The sequence below is a fragment of the Oncorhynchus tshawytscha genome, linkage group LG13 (genome assembly GCF_018296145.1).
Source record: "Oncorhynchus tshawytscha isolate Ot180627B linkage group LG13, Otsh_v2.0, whole genome shotgun sequence".
Lineage (NCBI taxonomy): Eukaryota > Metazoa > Chordata > Actinopteri > Salmoniformes > Salmonidae > Oncorhynchus > Oncorhynchus tshawytscha.
In genome coordinates, this window is record NC_056441.1 from 13,165,128 (window position 1) to 13,180,039 (window position 14,912).

Genomic DNA, 14,912 nt, shown 5'->3' on the forward strand with positions numbered 1-14,912 from the left:
CAAGGCGATTTAAGTCAAAACTGTAACTAGGCCACTCAGGAACATTCAATGTTGCCTTGGTAAACAACTCCAGTGTATATTTGGCCTTGTGTTTTAAGTTATTGTCCTGATGAAAAGGTGAATGTCTCCCAGTGTCTGTTGGAAAGCAGACAACCAGGTTTTCCTGATTTTGCCTATGCTTAGCTGTATTACGTTTATTTTTTATCCTTGCCATACCTAGTCCTTGCCGATGACAAGCATACACATAACATGATGCAGCAACCACCGTGCTTAAAAATATGAAGAGTGGTACTTCGTGATATGTTGGATTTGCCCCAAACATAATGCTTTGTATTCAGGACATAGTAAATGACTGACACATTTTTTTCAGTTTTACTTTAGTGCCTTATTGCAAACAAGATGCATGTTTTTTCACGCTGTCATTTAGGTTAATATTGTGGAGTAACTACAATGTTGTTGATCCATCCTCAGTTTTCTCCTATCACAGGTTTTAAAGTCACCATTGGTAACATGGTGAAATTCCTGAGCAGTTTCCTTTCATCTCCAGCAATGGAGTTAAGAAGGATGCCTGTATCTTTGTAGTAACTAGGTGTATTGATACATCAAAGTGTCATTTTTACACATCTACCAATAAGTGCCCTTTGTGAGGCATTGGAAACCTCCCTGGTCTTTGTGGTCAAATCTTTGTTTAAAATATACTGCTCAACTGAGGGACCTTACAGATAATTGTGGGGTAGAGCGATGAGGTAGTAATACAAAAATCAACACAGAGTGAGAGTCCATACAAATAGTTTTTACTCCTGAATTATTTAGGCTTGCCACAACAAAGGGGTTGAATACCTATTCTATCTGTCATTGAAATCAAGTCTAAGAAGTGGTAAATATTTTGTGTGTGTGCTATTTCTATGCGTCCCATTCTTAAGTTTAATTTTTATGTATTTTCCATTCAGTGTTGTACACCAGCTTCAAACAGCTGAAAATACAATATTTTTGGTCATTGAAATGATATCTCACAGTGGTAAAACAATTCTCTACATTTCTTGTACTGTCACAAACTGAAATTAGGCTAAATGTTAGAATTTGGTGGAGCGATTTCTGCATATTGCGCCTTTAAATATGGAAGATCCAGTATTGGAAGGGTTAAATAAGGAAGCAGAAAGTTGCAGATAGAAGACCAACACTGTGCTGGACTCCCTCCCAAAGCTCCCACAGCCAGCTGGGACATTTGCATACGGAGTGAAGGAGGGAGAGAAAGAGGGAAGGGGGAGGTTGCACCAGACACTCCCACTGGCTATAAAGCCCAACCATACTGAAACGCTCAGACAGAAACCACACGTGGATCTGAGCACTGGGAGAGAGGGAGAGAGAGCAGGAGGGAGGGTAAGAGAAAGCGCGAGGGACAGATGTGGAACTGAGTTGAGGGAGACAGACGATCTGAGAGGAGAGAGCAAGAGAGAAATAAAGACCAACCATATCCTAAGAGGACCTGAGAAAGACACAGTGGAACCTGCCATTCAGCCTTTTGGTTTCGTTTTTCCCACCAAAGGAAAAGTCAAAACTCTACATGGGACTTTAATGACAGAGGAGCCTGTGATACTGGACTGTAGTGCACTGGCAGCTAAGGACTTAGAAAAGTATACTGAGTTAAAACTGTGTTATCATTTAACTATCCATGCATGTGTGAGCAGCAGTGGGGAGTCCAGGTGTCACAGTAGTAAACAAAGCCCAGAGCAGAGCTAGCTAATTGGTGGAACAGCAGAGCACGGTAACGTTGACGATGTCCTTCGCCATGGTGCGGCCGGCGCCCAACCGGTACCTGTACTCCGACATCTCCATGCTGTCCGAGGACGAAGAGAACGGCAACGAGAGCTCGGGCTCCGACGAACGCTCCTTCCGGCTGGACGCCAGAGGTTATGACATAAAGGTCGGGGGGCGCAAAAAGAAGCCTGGAAGCGTAGGAGGGGGCCGTCTGGGAGGGGGCCAGCTCCCGCCCCAGATGTCACACCTCCAGGTCTCAGACGGATCCATCTCTCCGACAAGCGGGCTGCCACGGCAACGCAACGCAGCTAACGCTCGGGAGCGGGACCGCACCAACAGTGTGAACACAGCCTTCACCGCCCTGAGGACCCTTATCCCCACTGAACCGGCCGACAGGAAGCTGTCCAAGATCGAGACACTGCGGCTGGCGTCCAGCTACATCTCCCACCTGGGCAATGTGCTGCTGGTTGGGGAGATGTGTGGGGATGGGCAGCCCTGCCACGGTGGAGCAACCTCCTCTGCTCACTACCTAAATCACCATGGATCGCCAGGCCGCGACGCAGAGAACTCCCAGCCCAAACAGATCTGCACCTTCTGCCTCAGCAACCAGAGGAAAATGGTGAGTTGAGTTTGGCTGTAGATGTCCCATCTGTCCTCACCATGCATTTGCCATTGTGTCACAACTAGGACAACAAAACACCACACAACTCCAATCTCTTCAGGGCAGTAATATACAGCAAGTGGGAGTCTTACTTATGACGCTTCAAGGTTTCGTAAATGGTTGTTCCTATTTGATTCTTTAAAAACATTTCAGACTAAAAAATGGCTTTCAAACTTACTCGAAGACAAGCAACCTTTAGAAAATTCCACCCACAAAAAATAAACCTTTTCAAAATGTGAATTTATAGAGTATCATATGGTCTCTGCTGTCCCAAAGGGTAAGAGAACAGCCCCTCAATACTCCGAGACAGTGAGATGAGGCTCAGTAGGCAAGCTTCAACTAAAACCTCCTAACAGTAAGACCCTAATCCCCAACTCCGAGACAATTCTCCCAGACATCTCAATTTGGTGCCGGCATTCAGTAGCACTTCCCATTGTCTCTTTGGTCTGAGTAGCGAGAGACCGACTGAACCAGGGCTAACGGAAAACAAGGAACTGTCACAGTGAACACAAACACATCCATCTCTCTTCCTCAGCATTCGCCTGGGCAGACTCTGGCTCATAAAGCCAACACCACGCCGAATTCAAAATAAAACCCTAAATCACAGCATGGGAAACGCAATAACCAAAACCAAAAACAGAGGGGGAAACTGTCATTTCAACTCACAAGAGCAAAGCAGCTTTCAAACTTGAAATACACCATACGCCCAAAATAATTAGAGTCAACCATGACACTGGAACATTTTTGGTTAGGTATATAACCACCACAATATGTATTCTACCCTCAAACTTGAAGCAGGTCCAAAACCCATTTCATTGAAAAAAGCACAGAGGAAAATGCCTGGAGTGTACAATGTATTTAGAGCTGAATGTGGTTTGAGTGATTTGTTCGGCCTCTAAAATGACAAATAGCCTAAACTTTAAAAAAGAAGACACTTGACATTCCTTTTGGCTCCTGGTCGAGCAAAGTCACAACATAAGATTATGGTTAAGCGCTTACCAAGAGGTAGATCGCCGGTCCAAAGCATTCTGGGAACATCTGCTGTATTCCCAAATCTGCCAGTGAGCCATCCTGAGCGATTTATACACACATCCTGTTGTGACCTAAGGCTCTTCTTAGGTGTCCAATTAATAACAATGTTAACAACCCCCCCTCCGGCTTCCTAAATAAATAATGATGAAGACTATAATGACTTGTCATTCTGGACAACACCACCAACTCACTAGAGATGTTCATTTGCACATCCACAGAACCCTACAGTATTCTTCACTGATTCATGTATTGAAATGTACTGGAAATTAGCGATTTATTTTATGATGAAAAAAAGTGATAAGTCACAACTCCTGACCCCAGACAAATCTAAGAGAAAAACTATGCACTAGTGTAACAGCACAAGTGTAACAGCACTAGTGTAACAGCACTAGTGTAACAGCACAAGTGTAACAGCACTAGTGTAACAGCACTAGTGTAACAGCACTAGTGTAACAGCACTAGTGTAACAGCACTAGTGTAACAGCACAAGTGTAACAGCACTAGTGTAACAGCACAGTGTAACAGCACTAGTGTAACAGCACTAGTGTAACAGCACTAGTGTAACAGCACAAGTGTAACAGCACAAGTGTAACAGCACTAGTGTAACAGCACTAGTGTAACAGCACTAGTGTAACAGCACAAGTGTAACAGCACTAGTGTAACAGCACAAGTGTAACAGCACTAGTGTAACAGCACTAGTGTAACAGCACTAGTGTAACAGCACAAGTGTAACAGCACTAGTGTAACAGCACTAGTGTAACAGCACTAGTGTAACAGCACTAGTGTAACAGCACAAGTGTAACAGCACTAGTGTAACAGCACTAGTGTAACAGCACTAGTGTAACAGCACAAGTGTAATAGCACTAGTGTAACAGCACTAGTGTAACAGCACTAGTGTAACAGCACTAGTGTAACAGCACAAGTGTAACAGCACAAGTGTAACAGCACTAGTGTAACAGCACTAGTGTAACAGCACTAGTGTAACAGCACAAGTGTAACAGCACTAGTGTAACAGCACAAGTGTAACAGCACTAGTGTAACAGCACTAGTGTAACAGCACTAGTGTAACAGCACAAGTGTAACAGCACTAGTGTAACAGCACTAGTGTAACAGCACTAGTGTAACAGCACTAGTGTAACAGCACAAGTGTAACAGCACTAGTGTAACAGCACTAGTGTAACAGCACTAGTGTAACAGCACAAGTGTAATAGCACTAGTGTAACAGCACTAGTGTAACAGCACTAGTGTAACAGCACAAGTGTAACAGCACAAGTGTAAGTGTAATAGCACTAGTGTAATAGCACTAGTGTAATAGCACTAGTGTAATAGCACACTAGTGTAATAGCACTAGTGTAATAGCACTAGTGTATAGCACAAGTGTAATAGCACTAGTGTAACAGCACTAGTGTAACAGCACTAGTGTATAGCACTAGTGTAACAGCACTAGTGTAACAGCACTAGTGTAACAGCACTAGTGTAACAGCACTAGTGTAACAGCACAAGTGTAACAGCACTAGTGTAACAGCACTAGTGTAACAGCACAAGTGTAACAGCACAAGTGTAATAGCACAAGTGTAATAGCACTAGTGTAATAGCACAAGTGTAATAGCACAAGTGTAATAGCACTAGTGTAATAGCACAAGTGTAATAGCACTAGTGTAATAGCACTAGTGTAATAGCACTAGTGTATAGCACAAGTGTAATAGCACAAGTGTAATAGCACTAGTGTATAGCACAAGTGTAATAGCACTAGTGTATAGCACAAGTGTAATAGCACTAGTGTATAGCACTAGTGTATAGCACAAGTGTAATAGCACTAGTGTATAGCACAAGTGTAATAGCACAAGCCCGCTCCACCGTGAACCATATCTGGATCAACCTAGTTAGTGTCACCAAGGAGTGAATAATAAATCAATCCAAACTAATTCAAGTTAAAGCCAACTATTAATGTAATGCTCTGCAGACTCCTTCCAGTTTATTCACTGCTATAAAAGGCCTTTAAAAAGAGCATGGAAGCAGAGATGCAAGAGTCACACAATTAATAAAATAAAAACTAAATGGACAACATTCGCCTCAACTGGAAGCAATTCTATTCCTCCATTTCAGTGATTTCAGTGAGGCAGAACAAAGCAGCAAATGAGATAATGGCAGTTTAAGAGTTTTCTGAATTAAAGGCCTGTCTATAGGAGGGCTGAGCCGGGACGATATTTGAAACAGATTGGGCCTCAGCTTTGTAGTTGAGGCTTAAGAATCGAAGCGACCCGCTCCAAACCGCACTGCTCTCTTTACCCGTACTTAGCACGCATTACGCCGTGAAACACATGGCTCTTTACCCGTACTTAGCACTCATTACGCCGTGAAACACATGGCTCTTTACCCGTACTTAGCACTCATTACGCCGTGAAACACATGGCTCTTTACCCGTACTTAGCACTCATTACGCCGTGAAACACATGGCTCTTTACCCGTACTTAGCACTCATTACGCCGTGAAACACATGGCTCTTTACCCGTACTTAGCACTCATTACGCCGTGAAACACATGGCTCTTTACCCGTACTTAGCACTCATTACGCCGTGAAACACATGGCTCTTTACCCCTTAGCACGCATTACGCCGTGAAACACATGGCTCTTTACCCGTACTTAGCACGCATTACGCCGTGAAACACATAGCTCTTTACCCGTACTTAGCACTCATTACGCCGTGAAACACATGGCTCTTTACCCGTACTTAGCACGCATTACGCCGTGAAACACATGGCTCTTTACCCGTACTTAGCACTCATTACGCCGTGAAACACATGGCTCTTTACCCGTACTTAGCGCTCATTACGCCGTGAAACACATGGCTCTTTACCCGTACTATGTGCTCATTACTCCGTGAAACACATGGCTCTTTACCCGTACTATGTGCTCATTACTCCGTGAAACACATGGCTCTTTACCCGTACTGTGCTCATTACTCCGTGAAACACATTGCTCTTTACCCGTACTATGTGCTCATTACTCCGTGAAACACATTGCTCTTTACCCGTACTATGTGCTCATTACTCCGTGAAACACATTGCTCTTTACCCGTACTATGTGCTCATTACTCCGTGAAACACATTGCTCTTTACCCGTACTATGTGCTCATTACTCCGTGAAACACATTGCTCTTTACCCGTACTATGTGCTCATTACTCCGTGAAACACATTGCTCTTTACCCGTACTATGTGCTCATTACTCCGTGAAACACATTGCTCTTTACCCGTACTATGTGCTCATTACTCCGTGAAACACATTGCTCTTTACCCGTACTATGTGCTCATTACTCCGTGAAACACATTGCTCTTTACCCGTACTATGTGCTCATTACTCCGTGAAACACATTGCTCTTTACCCGTACTATGCGCTCATTACTCTGAAAGGCATTTCTCGGCCAACACATTTCTTTATAGTTTCTAAAGAAAGATGAAAATAAAATAAAGAGGAACCCATTGAGGTACTGTAGAACACGTTAAAATGGACGGAACGATATGTTGCCAAAACAGTTTCTCAATTCTGACAGAACAAATTGAGGACAGGATGGTGAAAAAGTACACCACTCCAGAGTTGTTGTCTGATCTAGAAGATGCTAAAATGCTTCATTAATAAATGAGCATACTGTTCGAATTTCACCTGTTAGTGTTTTGGACTCAACGTGCTCCCAATGTGGTCTTTTATAATCTACTCCTCGGATCAGCCGTCATATCAAACATTTTATATCAACAGAGAGACACAAAGTCATACGTTCACATTGAATGATAGAAGCTTTTTCCTGCCCCTGAAGTCAAAGGCAAATTTGTGTAAAACACACACACACAGAGTTATCAATTAGTGTCTAACAGATGTGTGTGTTTGTGATCTTATCAGATACAATGTTTTCCAGTCCAAAATGTTATCCATCTGGCACAGATTTGACTTGCTAGGACTGAGTGGAATATATAATTTATGTAACATAGATGAGCTAAATAGCTTACACACACACACACACACACACACACACACACACACACACACACACAGAGTCAGACCATCAAAACATTTTACATCTTCCATTTCTATTGACAGTTAATTAATTGTGTAAAAGCACATTTCAACTACAGCCCCCATAAGTAGACAGTCAGAAATTCACCAAAACTGAGGCTGTGTTTCTCCCCCACCCTCTCTTTCTTTGGGGGCTGCAAAGCACAGTCCGTTAGAAAAAAGGGAGCATTCCTTCTCCCTAATAGCTGTAGCAGGTGAAGACAGGGGTTATGAAGGACGACGAGGGGATTGCATAACGGGACACACAGGGGCAGACAAACCCTAGTCAAATGGAAGGTACGTGCGCAGGAACGGTTTCGAGGAGTGCAGGGGAAAGGACTTGGCGAGTTCTCTCTGTGTACTGGGACTGGGGGTAACCCAATGGATTACTAATTGAGCATAGTCAGTCAGCCTCAGAGTCCACTCCCAAAGCGATGCGCTAGCCTAGCAGCCCAAGGCTCATATGTACTGTAATTATCTCGAGTTCCTTCATTACAGCCATATGGAAGTTATTAGAGCAGCGTTTCTCCCTGCAACAGGAGCCAATCAGTGTGAACATGTAACACATTATGAAATTACCCAGTGTGAACCAAACAGTGGACTGAGGAGCAAGCCAGAACAAAAAGAGCACTTGAAGTTGAATAGTGTGTAAACTAAATATTTCATCTTCAATCTACCGGTCCAACTGTAAAAATAATCCCATGTGATAATAAAAATGGACACTTTCACTCTGTCACACACACCCACCCACAAACACCTGTCCAACAAGTTGTTCAATAACACGCAATATCACGTCCAACTTTTGTCCAAAGACAAAACAGAGGGTGTAAAGAACCCACACTCAGAATAGTTAGGATGAACAGAAGGGGGCTGCGTTTAATAACCCAAACAGATGAATCGTCTGTTAGGGCTTGAGTTACATGTCTGAAAATCTACACACCCACACGCAGGCCAGCAGTGAGAGCAGCTGACAAGTGCCTCCATTGTAATCTTGAACCAATCTGCCAACGTTACCCGTCAGGCCGAGACCAAACCAAATATTTGCCTAAAGAATGAAGCCTGAGGTGACAACTGAGGAGAGAAAAAAACAGATCGGCTTCGGTGTCTGTGGAAATGTAATATGTTGTGTTGCTTGTATTTATGAAAACAACAAAACCTTCCCATGCCATTAGATACTGTATAAACAAAGTGGAAGCCTTTTAAAAATAGGACAGAGAAAAAGCTGCAAGTTCAATCAACAAAGCCTCACGCTTCAGCTGCTGCGGCAGAATTAACCCTTATACATCTTTACAATGTGTTACACAGGATATGAAAAACAAAAATGTTAAACAAAAATCCTATTAGTTGGGTGTAAGTGATCCCAGGAGCTGGAGAAATTGCGACTTTAAAGTGGCACTAAAAAATAAAATTGAAAAAAAAGCTCCTGGTTCGTTTGTTTTCAAATGCCTGACCTCATCAATCCGATAGTTGACTGCGAGTGCCCGGGCCCGCCTACGTCAGATGTAGCCGTGGAAACTGTTGCATTCCATGGTCTCCGTGAGCCAGGTGTGCTAATGTTAGTGCTGCCACTCAGTATATGGTGAGAGGAGGAAAACATGAACCAAGGCAATACTTAAGCCCACAGCCATCATACCTCCCCATGGCAATGCTACAGCCCCAGACCAGCAAATATCCCCAGTCCACACAGCCCTACAGGCAGCCTCCACACATCCATCCCCAGTCCACACAGCCCTACAGGCAGCCTCCACACATCCATCCCCAGTCCACACAGCCCTACAGGCAGCCTCCACACATCCATCCCCAGTCCACACAGCCCCACAGGCAGCCTCCACAGCAGCCTGGACCAGTGGGCATTATCCAGGCTGTATCACATCCGGTCGTGATTGGGAGTCCCATAGGGAAGCACATAATTGGCCCAGCGTCATCCGGGTTTGGCCGTCATTGTAAATAAGAATTTGTTCTTAACTGACTTGCCTAGTTAAATAAAAGGTCAAATAAATAAAAACATTAAAAAAACACATTGGGGGTTAGACTAGAACTAGGCCAGACTGACAGTAGCGAGCCGTGCACTCACTCAAAGGACCGTCAGACATTAAACAATTTATTTTCTTTACTTACCTCAACAATAAGTGTATTGTAAAATTGTTAGGAGTTAGAATCAATCCAGGAAATATATTCTTCACATCAGTGTTTGCATGGTTGACTATAAAGAGCCGACGAGAAATTGTAACCGTTTGTTTTCTTCCTTTCAGAGCAAAGACAGGCAAAAAAATGCTCTAAGAAGTTAATATCTGGAGGACGACAGAATATGGACCAGAACTGTGGACAAAAAAACTTGACACACTTAAGGTGTACATAAATATCAAAAATCGGTATTTAATTATATGCCCCCCAAAAAACAGAAAATAATTATAATTCAGGACTGCTAAGTTTAGTTTCTGAAGAGGTAATCATGTTTGATTGAAAGAGACGGTGGGACTTCTTGGACGTTGGAAGCATGCCCTGACTCAAAGGAAGTATGAAGAATAATTTTTCCTCTAAAAAAAACGTTCTACACTTCTGATTCCATGACCTCACAAAGACTTGAAGAGAACACCAAAAAGAGATCTTGTTTTTTCTTTACCTGAGAACATCTGCATACGCAGACTGATAATGCTGAAACTTTAGAACCACAACAGCCTCTGCATGAGACGGACTCTGAGAAGCGCCACAGTTACTTAGAGGTGTGGTAAGGAGGGACTTCAAGGACAAGGGCAGGCCAAACAGGAACTGATGATTGGCTATCAGGTTACTTTCTGAAAAATTACCAAACTGTTCCAACAAGCCAAATATATAACAGCTTTCACTTGATATTTGTTCTGGACAGTGAGTTTCTACACCCATGGACAACTGCCTTTCTCCTGAAGAAGATAGGACAACATGCAGCAGCTTGATGCTATTTCATATGCTGTTCAATGATGTTTGTTAAAATTCATGTTAATAAATAAATATGCTTGTGAATTAATTACGTTTATTTTAGACATGTAAGTTTCCTTTATTTTATTGTTATTTTGCAAAACCCAAAATTACATTTCTAGATATTTGAAGTCTGGCCCTTAAGGTGATAAATCTTTTTTGCCGATGGGTTTGACGACATACTGTATGGAACACTAGTAAGGGTCAAAACAAACACCAATCAGGTCAAGAGGATCTTATAGCACTACAAACAGCTATAAAAACAGTGACGTGATAAGGAAGGAACCACAACCTTCTCTTCTCTCGCTCTCTCTCTCCAGCTAGATTACTGTCTTTCCCACACCTCACTACTCACGCACACAGCTGTTCACTCAAGCCCTTATTATACTGGAGAGAGACCTGAAATGGGACTGGGATTTTTTTAAGACCACATCTAGCTTCTTCAACAAAAATATCATATTGCAACTATTGAAAACTAGACTGACCAGTAAAGGCGTCAACAACTGAAACAAACAGAACTTTTGTTTTTCGAATCAGCCAGGTGATTTGTGCAGCCTTCTCTTAGTCCGTAGAGACAGGAGTAAGCTACTGTCTCTACAGACTAACACACTAAGGAGGGAGGGCTGCGAGGTGCTGCAGCCCCGGTTGCTCGGGCCTTTTAAGGGTCAGCTGTGTGGGTTAGCGGGGGATGATTGGATCTGCAGGTACAGGGTCCAGGCTGCTTGCCACAGCCCCCACACTGTCCCCCAGCCCATTCCCCTCATGCACCCACCAGTGTTCATTATGGCACTCTTAAAAAAAAAAGATTTACTCTAGTCTAAATCATTTTGACTGAAATGCAATTAGGTCACATTTGTGCTATTTCAACAATGACAGTCTAGTTATTGGCAAAATGATGAAGACAGTGGGTCATGTGTGTCAACTTAATGTCCTTTCATTTTAGTCACATCACATTTGTATTGCCTCATGAACCTATAGTAAACATAAAATCACAGACTTATGTGCACAAACATATGTCCTACCAACATATTTTCCTGAATAAGATCCTATTCTTCCCAATAGCAGAAACATGTAGGAAGAATATTATAGGAGAATTATCTGGCCATGTGAATTCCTAATTTCGGGCCACATCACATAAAAAAAAGAGCGAGAGTGTGCGAGAGACCAATCACCAGCAAAGTACTGGCTAAGTAGTATGGGTTGCAACTCCATCACTCGGTTGTGTCATTGCCATTGTTACCTACGTTACCCAGAAGCTGCAGCCACATTTACATCCACAAGTAGGCACAGGAGCTAAATGGCTCATCGTGAGCTAATGGCTCATCGTGAGCTAATGGCTCATCGTGAGCTAAATGGCTCATCAGGAGCTAATGGCTCATCAGGAGCTAAAGGCTGCTTTGCCCATTGATTTAGTCAAGTCACTAAAACTCTAATCGAGTCCCAAGTCCCTGCGCCTGAGTCCGAGTCCCTATGGCTGAAGTCTGAGTCACTCTGCTGGAATCCTGGTCCAAGTGCTCAACTCTGAGTCACTGGTTCCACATGAACTGAAAATAAAGTTATTTTCCGAGTCAGATATAGTGTTGAGGCAAGGGGAATTTAGTCAAATTGTTGGCTATACATTTTCCTTTCTTTCTGCACCACCAAGTGTTTTGCACATAGGCTACTGGTAATGTTACCAGGCCACGCTCAGTTACAAAACATTATTGAACGTTGCAGATAGAAATTCTATGAATTTGTTCCATACTCACCATTTCAGACAGAAATATTCTATGTAGAACAAACATGCCTATCTGAACGATCCAAAACGATGCATCCTGCTGAACGCGCCCCCTGGTTGTTAGTTATAGCTAGATAATGAGGTAACATGATTGAAGGTTACCGATTCGGTCACCGATTCGGTCCACAAGTAGCCTACTTTAAGAACGGCCCGTGATACGTTTCAGGAATTTAAAATGCAGCCGCCAATGTAAGATAGAACAAAACGTAGCGTCGGTATTACGGGTCATGTCTTTTGAACGGTGCAATCAAGACATTTCCTCTGAGGAAAAAAGTGCGTATTGGCTACAGAACCAGTATATGAAATGCAGGGGGGAAAAATTGAAGTTTTGTGCAAGAATACAAATTCTAAACTTTTGATTTACTTTTCTATGGCCTACTCAAGGGAGATAAAAACATAGCTAGACTGTTGTTTTACTTTTAAACTCAATGCTGCTATTGTTTTTTACTTTTGTAAAACAGCTCGTGTTTCTTAACCAGGCCCAGGGTTGCTAACTAGAAGGCTGGTGGTGAATGTGTAGGCTACAATTGGAGGCAGAGCCGGTCTGCCTACACTCATGGCTTCCTCACAGCTCACCAGCTGAGTAGGCTGTTCTCCGGACACGTCCTTGCCACTGCAGAACAGAACTGCGCAGTGCAATCTGTGCCGCTGAAAAGCTCTCAATCTCTACAAAAATGTCTAGTCCATTTAGTAGTCAGATTTTAGTCACAAAGATAATTTTGTCTCGTCTCATTTTCGTAAAATGAAATTAAAAATAATTAATTGAGTTCGTTTTTTTATGGGTCTATTTAGTCACTTATCGTCTCATCAATAAAAAAAATTAAAAATAATATTTGAGTCGCTATTTTTGTTGACGAAATGAACACTGGCATCCACACTGTCCCCCAGCACAGACCATGCAATCTTTCTGTAAAGGAAGCCTGCACACGTCTGGAATTCCTTCCCCTTTCGCATAATGTCTCCACGCCCCTAAAAAAAACACCCCTTCTCCCCAGCTAATCCAAAAGGTTTGTCTCCCAATCTGTCTCTCTCAGTCTGTCGGTCTCGCCAGAAAAAGCTGTGTGTCCCCTACTCCCTGACCTCAAGGCCACCCTCTGCTCCCTCCTGTCTTTCTCCCCCACCAGGGCTGCCACCCACTGGGGCCTGGCCTCTTGGTTGACCCCTGCTGTCACTCTCACCCATCAGCCCCGTCACAGTCAGGGGTGGAAACTAAATGTGGAAATGTTCACGACCGCTGGGAGCCAGGTTAGCTGCTCTTTTTCCGTTCATTCATGACAATCTGGACGAGCCCACTAACCTTCTGTGTACGTGTGCACATTTTCTAATGGCAACTAAAATAAATATTTGCAAAGTCATGTTTAAAAGGCACACTATGGCACACACATTCAAATGTTATGTTGGAAAGGAAGAAAAACAAAATCTCTCAGTTCTTTAATCATTGCAAAAATTCTCCCTCGCCCTCTCACTTTATTAGTCAACTTAGCACAACGTCCAGCCACATATACGGGTATTGTAGAGATGCGGGGGGGGTGCTGCCACTCTGGGCGCCCAGGGAGTTGTTGTTGTAGGGGGTTAAGTGCCTTGCTCAAGGGCACAACGGAAGGCAATGGCATCTAGGATTTGATACCAGCAACCCCCCCTTTGCCAGCTCCATTCCCAACAAATTGTTCCTGTTGACCCGGGATTCGAACTGGCAACCCTTCAGCTCCTGGCACGCCTCTCTAATCGCTAGGCTACCTGCTGCCAAGATGCATACAGGATTTGCGTTAAAAGCTGAAATTGACATTAAGAACATGACACTAACCACGTTTCCATGGTGGGCTCTCTTTGAGTCTGTAAAATTATTTATGCAAGAAATGGTGGTGGAAATGACGTGATTTGCAAATATTGATAAACTAACCATCATTTCGAACACAATGAACTTTGAATTTTCATTTGGTACATGCAAAAATGAAGTGAATGGTACATTGTGTGTGGACCATATCATCACGCACTGGTTTTTATCCACAACAAGTCTGTTTGGTGGGAAATGCACACATTTTCTTGATGTATATTTTTTCATATTTGCATTAAAATCTGTTGCCAATTGGATGGAAACCTAGCTACTGTTCCTTTGTGTAGAGCAACATAGAGATCACTTCAGCCCACATTGTGGCACCAACACTGGGAAGCCATTGCGAATGTCCTGGGTGGCGGAATTTACGACTTCAAGTTTAAAGTACATGGGTTTCACCTGTTACACTTCCAAGTAAAACACACGCTACTCCTGTTCCTCAGTCTCCTGCTATAGAGACAAAGACAAAATAATCTGTGGTAAAATACTGTCTGTTCTCCTGTTCCTCAGTCTCCTGGTGTAGAGATGCTTCAAAGAGACAGAGAACAGGACAGGAGTAATCAGACAACAAGTGAAGCCCCCAGACAGATGAACACCAGAGAGTACTGTCTCTGCATGGCATTGATGACAGTTAGGAAGCTTACTCTGATTCAACATATGGGGTTGGAAATGGTGCCGTTGGTTGGTCTGTCTCTTCTAAGTCCCCATGCGTCCCAATCTGGCATAGGGAATGGTTAGCAGTTAGCAGCCAGCCCATTGAGACTCATGTCTAAAGACTGTAGAAGCTCTGTTCAACATCAGCCGGCTCCTCTCCAGCCAAAGCCCACTGAGAGGATGACCGTGAGA

General features: G+C 43.3%; 2 protein-coding genes across 3 annotated transcripts in view; one reads left to right on the forward strand and one right to left on the reverse strand.

Moving 5' to 3' along the window:
* The window catches only part of LOC112264332 (BOP1 ribosomal biogenesis factor), a 91,100-nt gene that overhangs the window by 53,762 nt on the left and 22,426 nt on the right, over positions 1 to 14,912 (reverse strand). The gene's annotated exons all lie outside the window — the stretch shown is intronic.
* Positions 1,341 to 10,518, forward strand: LOC112264334 (basic helix-loop-helix transcription factor scleraxis). Its single transcript, XM_024440867.1, has 2 exons — positions 1,341 to 2,377; positions 9,753 to 10,518. Exons 1-2 carry the CDS (start codon positions 1,778 to 1,780, stop codon positions 9,786 to 9,788), a joined length of 636 nt encoding a protein of 211 aa, XP_024296635.1. The 5' UTR covers positions 1,341 to 1,777; the 3' UTR covers positions 9,789 to 10,518.